The following is a 9,136-nucleotide window of genomic DNA, read 5'->3' as shown; positions in this document are numbered from 1 at the left end:
ATTTTGGTCCATCCTGATGACAGACTTAAGACTACCTTTAGAACCAAGTGGGGAACTTATGCCTACCAAAAAATGCCTTTCGGATTAATCAACGCTGGAGCTACATTCCAAAGAGCGATGGACATAGCATTCAAAGGATTGATCAATAAATCAGTAGTTATCTATTTAGATGATATCACTGTATTCTCTAAGAAAATGACAGACCATTTGCATGATCTGAAACAAATCTTTCAACGCTACAATAGGTTTGGCATTTCACTCAATCCAAAGAAGTCCTTTTTCGCTCTTGATCAAGGTAAGCTCTTGGGCTTCATTGTTTCAAAGGATGGTATTTATATTGATCCAGATAGAATCAAAGAGATTTCTGATATTCCATTCCCTCATAATAAAAAATCCATGCAGTCATTTTTAGGTCAAATTAACTTTGTAAAAAGATTTGTTCCAGATTTTTCCCAAATTGTTTTACCATTACAAACCATGATCAAGAAAAATTTGGTGTTTAAATGGGGGCCTGCAGAAAGAGAGGCATTTGATTCCATCAAACAATCAATCATAAATGCCCCTGCTTTGAGCACTCCTAATTTTTCAAATCATTTCATCCTATATACCCTTGCATCTGATTCATTTTATGCAGCAGTGCTGACACAAATTAACGATCAAAACTTGGAAGCACCAATCTCATTTTACAGCTCAAACCTTCAAGGTGTTGAACTTAATTACTTCAAATTTGAAAAACAAGCCTTTGCTGTGTACAAAGCCATAAAACACTACAGACTCTTTCTCTTAAAAGTTCATACAAAAGTTATAGTTCCTTTTTCGACAGTAAGACAATTACTAGTTCAAAGGGAATTAGGGGAAAAGAGAGCAAATTGGGTCACAACATTACAAGAATATGACTTGGAAATCAAACCAGCAAAGATTATCAAAGGCCAAGGTTTTTGTAGGTTGTTAGCAGGAGCATCCAATATTCAGGAACCTGAAGTTACAAAACATACTGAAGAAATCAATCAGATAAGTATCACTAATCCTGAATCTCAATACGTAGATCTGATTTTATATTTGAAAAATGGATATGCTCCTTCTAATATTTCCTATAAAAACAAATGTGCCATAATATTGAAAGCAAAAAACTTCATAATTGTAGATGCTACGTTATTTAGACGAAATTATGATTCAATCTTGTTAAGATGCTTAGAAAAACCTGAAGCGCAAAAGGTTTTACAGGAGCTACATGACGGACCAGCAGGAGGACATTTTGGAGCTGATACAACAGCTCACAAAATCATTCATGCTGGATATTATTGGCCCACCCTGTTTAGAGATACTCATGAATACGTAAGGAAATGCCAAAGTTGTCAAACCACTAGTGGAAGACAAAGAAAGCCAGCTTTCCCTTTGCAACCGGTCAACATTGAACAACCTTTTGAACAATGGGGATTAGACATCATTGGAGAAATCACTCCACATTCATCCAAACAGCATAGGTATATCCTTACAGCCACTGATTACTTCACTAAGTGGGTTGAAGCAATTCCTTTGAAGGCAGCAAACTCTGAGGCAATTATTGAATTCATAGATCAGTTCATTATTACCAGGTTTGGTGTCCCAAACGCTCTTGTTTTTGATAATGCATCTTATTTCTCTGGAAATTCTATATTTGAGTTTGCTATCAAAAGGGGATTTAAATTGAAGTATTCTGCAAACTACTACCCTCAGGGTAATGGTTTAACAGAATCATAAAAACTGGCATAAATCATTGATATTTGCACTATGGGCTGATAGAATAACACAGAAGGCCTCCATAGGCACTTCTCCATTTAATCTAGTATATGGAAAGGAAGCTGTCATACTAGCAAATTTAGTACTTCCATCACTAGCTTTAGTGCAGTTTATTGAAGAAAGTCCCTCATCTTCTATTCAACTAAGACATGATCAAATCTTGAAACTAGAAGAAGAAAGGGAAAAAGCCAGAATTATACATGCAAAACATCAGCAAATTATTAAGTCATCTTTCGATGCAACTTCAACCAGTTCAAAACAATTACAAGTTGGTGATCTAGTTTTGAAATGGGACAAAGCCCATGAGGATAAAGGAAAACACACTAAGTTCCAGAAAATGTGGCTTGGACCATTCCAAATCAGTGAGAAGATAGGCCCTTCTACATTCATATTGCAAGATCTATCAGGAAAGAGAGATTCTCTTCCTGTTAACGGCCTTATCTTGAAAAAATTCTTCAATTGAGGAGGTAACCCCTTCTCCCTTTGTAAATATTCAATTTTCAGCAGAATTTGTGTGCATAACTTATTTTGTTTAGAATCTTAGGAAAATAAAGTTGTAAGAAGCCTCCCATTGGTCTTTGCTATATTGAAAAAGTTACTCAAAAGAAATAGTTCTGATATTTACTTTTAAGAAATGGAAGCCTTAAACGAAAAGGAAATTTCTAGGAAATTAGGTATATTTAGATTCTGAAAACCCCATTTTATTTTTGTGAAATCTTCTCAAGACTTAGAAGTACTGTAAATCATTTTAATGTTTTCAAAAAGCCTGAAGATGGTTATCAATACAAAACAGAAACTGATTCAATCTTAGCATCTTCAACTCTCACCCTATCATCCATATTCTCTTAAGGAGAAAATTGTTCATCCCATTCATCAAAGTTTATAATTACTCAGAGTGTAATTCTAAAATATATTTGATATAAAAGATAAGAGGTCTTATTATAAGCCTGCTTACCATGATCATAGGGGAATAGTTCAACTGACATTACCAATACTGCATACCAAAACAGGGTAATGGCTTATAATATAAGACAAGGGGTCTCATCACGAGCCAGCTTGTTCAATTAAATTACAACCAGTGAATGGCATTGTCAACAGCTAGCCAACAAACCAAAACAATGGCTTTTTATCTTACAAAATAAGGAAAAAAAGGGATAAGTAATACAAAAAATATGGAAACATATTCTTTGGATTCATTCTTTTTAATTATACTCTGAAATGGATGGGATAATGAATAATCAAATGGTTAAAAGGTATCCTTGTTGAGACTATAGACGTTTGCTGGTAGCAGAGGCTCTACCTATGACAAAGGAGTCATTATAAAAGCTAAGTTGGAAATGTCTTTTGTTTTATCATTATCAACCAATTAAGGCTAATTTAAAACTTAGAATGTATTTAATTTTAACAAGAGAAGGAAATAGCAGAAATAGTTATCATTATATTCAGAATTTATGATTACCTAGTTATATTAGATTTTCTCTATCAGATAAGATTTCCAGATTAAGAAAGTTTAAGTATTTTAATTAATTTCTCAGAGATAACTGTTTCTCCCAGTGAATTGCCAATTGTTGTGCTATACAACAACCCCCCCATTTCATAAAATTTTTATACAAAATCATAATAAGAAATGGGTCCCTTTTAAAATAAACATTAAATGTGTGAATATATTGGTATCAACCCATCATAAGAAAATCCCTTATCAAAAGGATTAATGTAAATGAAGTACTTTAAAAGCTTTTTGAATAGAAATAAAGTGGGTCTTTTAAATAATTATAAAGTTCTTCGTTATTGCGATAAAGCGATCGCAAGATCGTATATTGCAATAACAAGGGAAACATATATAAAGACCCATTCACTCACTCCGATTCGAAAAGGTAATCGCTATCGGATATCGGGAAAGGCAAATCACAAAGCATAATGAAATAGCCCCCTGAATCCTCCGATGCGATAAAGTGTATCGCCATCGGCAATCGGCGATAACAAGCCAACACATGATTAAAGGCACATTCAAATCCTCCGATGCGATAAAGCATTTCGCAATTGGCGATCGGTGAAATCATATTGACATGGTAATAAGACCCAAATCCATTCCCCAATTGTGATGCATTAAATGAGGCGTATAGTTCAAAAACGTATATAAAGGGATTGCATGCATTATATCACCTTTCGGTGATAGGAGATATTTTAAATGAATATTAAAGCCTTTCACTTCACGTTATCAATCTCCGATTTGCGATTTACCTCTGATTATCAATCAAAGAAATCTAAGCCACGCTTTAATGAATCTTTTGGCATATAAACGACGTGATGGACATTTAAAACCTCAGTTAAGGGAAGATTTTCCTTTAGATTCTATCCGCAACAATTTCTCTATAATCCATTATCACCTGTGGATCGATGTAATACTTTCATATTAGTCTATAGAAGCATTTCTCTGTATCACGTTTTTCTCTTCGCTTGTGCAGAACTCTGCTGAGATAAGAAATTTGAAACATATGGGGAAGAAATCAAAGGAATCTGTAGCCGCGGCTCCTACAGCAGTAGTGCAGCCAGCCAAGGATCCAAGGCCAAGCAAAAAATTGTTAATTTCAGACACTACATGCCTCGAACTTGGAAATGCCAGTCGGGAGAGCATTTACAATTTAATTGCAGCTGGAAAGCCCTCAGGATAGCGGAAATACACTATCGGGAGGCAAAAGTACTCTAAAACCATGAAAAAACCCACAGGCGCAGGCTTAAACAATGGTTATATAGCAGTCGTTCGATCTGGCCGATAAATGGTCCAGATCTAATCAACAGATCGCAATCAGCAAAGGCGGATCGGCATAATCGGCATAGACCAGGGGGAAGGAGCGATTGCAATCAGCGATTAAATGTGGACCGTCGATCGCGCACGCAGATCGACGGCCCACATCGTATCGCTATATCACTATCGGCGGAAACCAAAGGGGCACAACCTTTACCTGTCTATGTGCGTGATGCGATAAGACCCAGACCCGATGGGTTTCAGAGACAAAATGTTTAATCTTTCACATCCGCCAAGGCCCATTTTCAATGTATTTTTGTGTGTTTTCGTTGTATAAACAAAATACAAAGGAACCTTGGGGCAGTGCGATATGCGACAGCGACTTGAAGGGCGGACCTGATAAAGGAAAAGAACCATGCTTGAGGACTTTTCAAGTCCGAAAGAAGTAGAATGGGCGGGATTTACAGTGTTTTCTGTGTAAAATAGAAAATGTTCATTATTAAAACATTTTAAAGGGACATACAAAACCCTTAAAAAAGTCCGACAGAGGCAGGTATGACCTTCATTTCCTTTAAAACATTGGCCAAGAACAGATGAAGGGCTGGAAGTATTCAATAGGCTCAGAGAACAGAGGTTGCAAACTCTGCCTCTAAACTTATTAGCTACCACCCCAGCAATCCAGTCAAGTGAGCCTGAACAGCAAAAAACTTCCTGTTGTGGAACAAATTCCCGAGAAAGGAAAAGAGAAAGAAGAAGAGAAAGAACAGGAGAAGGAGAAGGCTTGATTAATCTTCCCTTTTACCTGTACAAATAGAGATAGCTAATTTGGTATGGAAAGAATAATTCAATCCCTCCAAAGACCTCACAAAGATCTCTCAGTATGCCGGAGCTTACTCAGCAGCCAAAGCGTTGGAACAAACATGTAATCAGGAATTGGAAAAGAAGGAGCGATTAATCGAAGGCATCCAAAGTTTAACCTGGGACACCTTTTGGTTCTTCTTAGTTAAACCATACAGTCAAAGGGCAGCACTCAAATGTTTAACCGATGCAATCGGTTACATAATTCCCGAAATTCATGATGCTACATATTCAGCTCAACTACATTCTCATCTGAGTCACCCTCCAGAATTGCAACCAATGCTTGCTATCTGCCAGCAGAAGCCAAAGGATGATCGGCCGAAACAGTGAACCAATCTACCGACTGCAAGCAAGCCTATTTCAAGGAGATATTTATGATTTAGTTATACCACCTAATAGCTTTTTTATTTCATAATTAGTTAGCTTAGATAGTATTTATAGACCCTTTGATGTCTTTAGAAAGGGTCCTCAATTTTTGTATAGACTTGGATCGATAAGTCACACTATTGTGCTTCTGATATATTTTTTTATGAATACTGGGCCAATATTCTGAATTTTAATAAAGAATTCTTTGATGAGATATGCACTATTGCTTTTTGTGGAAGTGTTTCTAAGTTAGAAGAAGGAATTTGAATGCGATTGATATCGGGAGTGATCCAAATAACATATGGTACTATTATCTATGCTTTTTCTCCATTCTTTCATATGAATCAACATTTATTTAATCTTGCTATCATTGGATATATGTATGTGTTTTAACAACAGTCCTTATACTTATCACTATTGAATGTTTAAGGAGTGTTATTCTTTCAATCATATTTATGTCAATGATATATGAAGAATAGTGTAACAATGTTTTAATGATTACTTTGTTCAACTACTTGAACAAAGTAATTATCATATGAATAAATGTCTTTGTTTACCAATAGAGTCATCTATATGCTTGTTTGTAGATAAAGATCATCAAAAGTTACACTAAAGCAGAAATTTCCCGGGATAGATTAGTTGTTTATAATTTTACTTTTTAGATTAAATCATCCATCCATTATCATTAGATATTAGAAAATCAACCACTTATCCATCCTATTTACAAACCATTGGGAAACTGGTCCCATTATTTCCAGTCGGAGCCACCACACCAAACGGAAAAGGAGCTGCCTTTAAGGTCCGGACCGGGTGGTTTTCCCCGATGTTGATGCAGCGATTTTTGAGGCATCAACAGGGACTAACACATATAAATAAACCAAATGCATGTTTACTATGTATAGCTAATAGCGATGTGAACCTTTATATTTAATTTACCATAAAAAAAATAACAATTATTATAATTTCCAAAGTTATCAGAAACACCATTCAATTACTTTTTATTACACTTAATATCTCATAGTACCCACTCATACATAACTTACTCTACATAATTTGGCACATTATTGCATATGTTTTTTTGTTAGTTTACTACATTTTTTAAAAATAATTATTTTAAATATTAAAATATAACTTATTATAAATTGAAATTTAAGAAAAAAAAAGGCAAGGTTATAAGTGTGAAATTTATGTAAAAATATTATATAAATTTAGATATTATTTTATATCAAAATATTAATATTTTGTTGAATAATAGATATTAGTTTATATTTATCTTAATTTTGGATTGATAACGTAACCCTAGGAGTCAAGCTCTACTCTACAAAATGAAATTGCAAATGCGAACATGAAATTTATTATTAAATTTATTATTCATAATCTAAGAACCAATGCTGAATTAAAAATAAAATAATGGTTGCAAGCAAAGGTGGGAGGGGTTTCTTACCATCACTCGAAATAGCCATTGTAACACTTGAAAGGTTGTGCCATGACAATGGCCTCCAGGATCTGGTTAACCAACACAACCATGAACTCAAATTAAATCGTATTAACAGTCCCAAAAACCCTAGGAGTCAAGCTCTACTCTACAAAATGAAATTGCAAATGCGAAGAATGAGCGGACCTTGATGATGGTTATTACCTCTACTTAACTACCATAATCTCCATTGTTGGTAATGATTCTGAGGACCCTCTACTTAACTACCATAATCTCCATTGTTGGTAATGATTCTGAGGACAAGGGCAGTCCTTTGACCATAGCTCATAGACCATAGCTCAAGATCTGTTAGACCTGTGCTCAATTCTTAGTCTAGTATCTACATTATGTTTGATTCTTTGAAACAATGTTTATTGTTTGGGTTTCATTGCAGCTTGAAGACTCTTGTATGTGATATGTCTTAGCCCTATTCAAAGTTGTAAAGTGTGTTTTATGATGATCTCCTTGGTACTAGACAAGATCTGTTAGACCTGTGGATTTTAATATATGGAACCATTTATACTTATGTTACCTGACTAATTCAATTTATGCCTTACGACGTTTCCTTTGCAACATTTGGTGCAAATGCTGTAAACAATATAAATTATGAATTATACAAATTTCTTTAACTAATCCTAATTATTTGAACATAACATAAATTACCTTAAATTGCTTTCACTCTCGTGATATGAACAAAAATAAATAATGTTTTGGTTAAAAGGTCAGAAAGGAACTCAGCTGTTTTACTTGGCTCCTATCATCATATTTCAATCTGCAATCAAACAAAAATTGTTTCACTGTGATGGCAACATCATGAACATACATTACTCTGAGCTATAATGTTAAATCTCGCCCCGAGACCATCTTGTTTGGATTTTTCGACACTTAGAGGTGGATTGGTGAAGTAAATATTACCATCACTCACATCTTTGAACTCTGCCATGAGCTTGTCCCATTTTTCTCTACACTGCTTCCCATCGCGCTTAATACCCTCCGCCCCCAAAAGCTCAGCAAGCTCTTCCCATAGCGCCGCCCGCCGAGCAGACTTGGCAAATCTCGACTCCATCTCAGCCCTAAACTTAATTAACCGTAGAACCTCCGCTCGCTTCCAATTCTTTGACCTTTTCTTTGGCCCTCTGCCACCGCCGCCAAAATTGGGAACAATTACACCACCGTCGTGATCAGTCTGGTCAGAACCCCTGGTGGTTGGTTTGGGTTTAAATTCTTCAGCGCCGCAAAACCCTGGGTCGTGACCACAAAACCCTGAGTCACCATCGACGAGCTTCTTGGCTAAAACAATCATTGCGTTATTAAATAAACACTGCTGCGCTCTTTCCTCCGCCCGCCACTTTTCCTCCTTTTCTTGACGAATCCGCTCGCGGATTTCCTCTTTCCGCTCCATGGAATCCAGCAGATCCACGAAAAACCTCTGCTGCCGACTCACCAGGCTCTCCAGGAGCTCACGAACAGCATCCAGGTCCGTCTCTGAGAGGCCTCTGGGCATCGTTTTTCTCTGCTTCCCAGCAGGGGACCCTTCTTCCATCATCTCGTCGTCAGTCGGAAAATTGCTGGGAGTCTCGGCGGAAACAAACTGCAAATAAAACATAATGGGTTGGGGGCACTGTAGAATTACCTCTGGGAAGTTGCGCGACGGTTGAAGCCGTTGCTGCTGCAGAGACTATGAACATGGCCATCAACCAATATTCGTAACTACTTTTTCTTGATCGAACCGCTGTGTTTTTCTTAATCGTCTAACATCTAATCGTATGGTGTACAAGGATGACACGTCGGCAAAGAGGGGAGTTCATTTCAGAGGGAACGCCTTACGGCGTAAATATAAACATGTGGGTCCCAATCGATGTCACATAGGTATCAACAAAACATTGTATGGTTTAGTAAAACCCTAAACTGCC

The 9,136-nt window shown here is 36.4% G+C and overlaps 1 protein-coding gene across 1 annotated transcript; it reads right to left on the bottom strand.

Annotated features, from left to right (window-relative positions):
• Positions 1-8,034: 8,034 nt before the first annotated feature.
• Positions 8,035-8,829, bottom strand: LOC149204427 (uncharacterized). The gene has a single exon (XM_089397121.1). The coding sequence runs from the start codon at positions 8,827-8,829 to the stop codon at positions 8,035-8,037; it is 795 nt and encodes a 264-aa protein (XP_089253247.1).
• Between the last annotated feature and the right edge of the window lie 307 nt (positions 8,830-9,136).

This window comes from Pinus tabuliformis, chromosome 1_2 (genome assembly GCF_031772625.1).
Source record: "Pinus tabuliformis cultivar Carrire ecotype Pingquan chromosome 1_2, CPIR1, whole genome shotgun sequence".
In the NCBI taxonomy this organism is placed as follows: Eukaryota; Viridiplantae; Streptophyta; class Pinopsida; order Pinales; family Pinaceae; genus Pinus; species Pinus tabuliformis.
The sequence above is the reverse complement of the archived record's forward strand: the minus strand, read 5'-3'. Positions and strand labels throughout refer to the sequence as shown.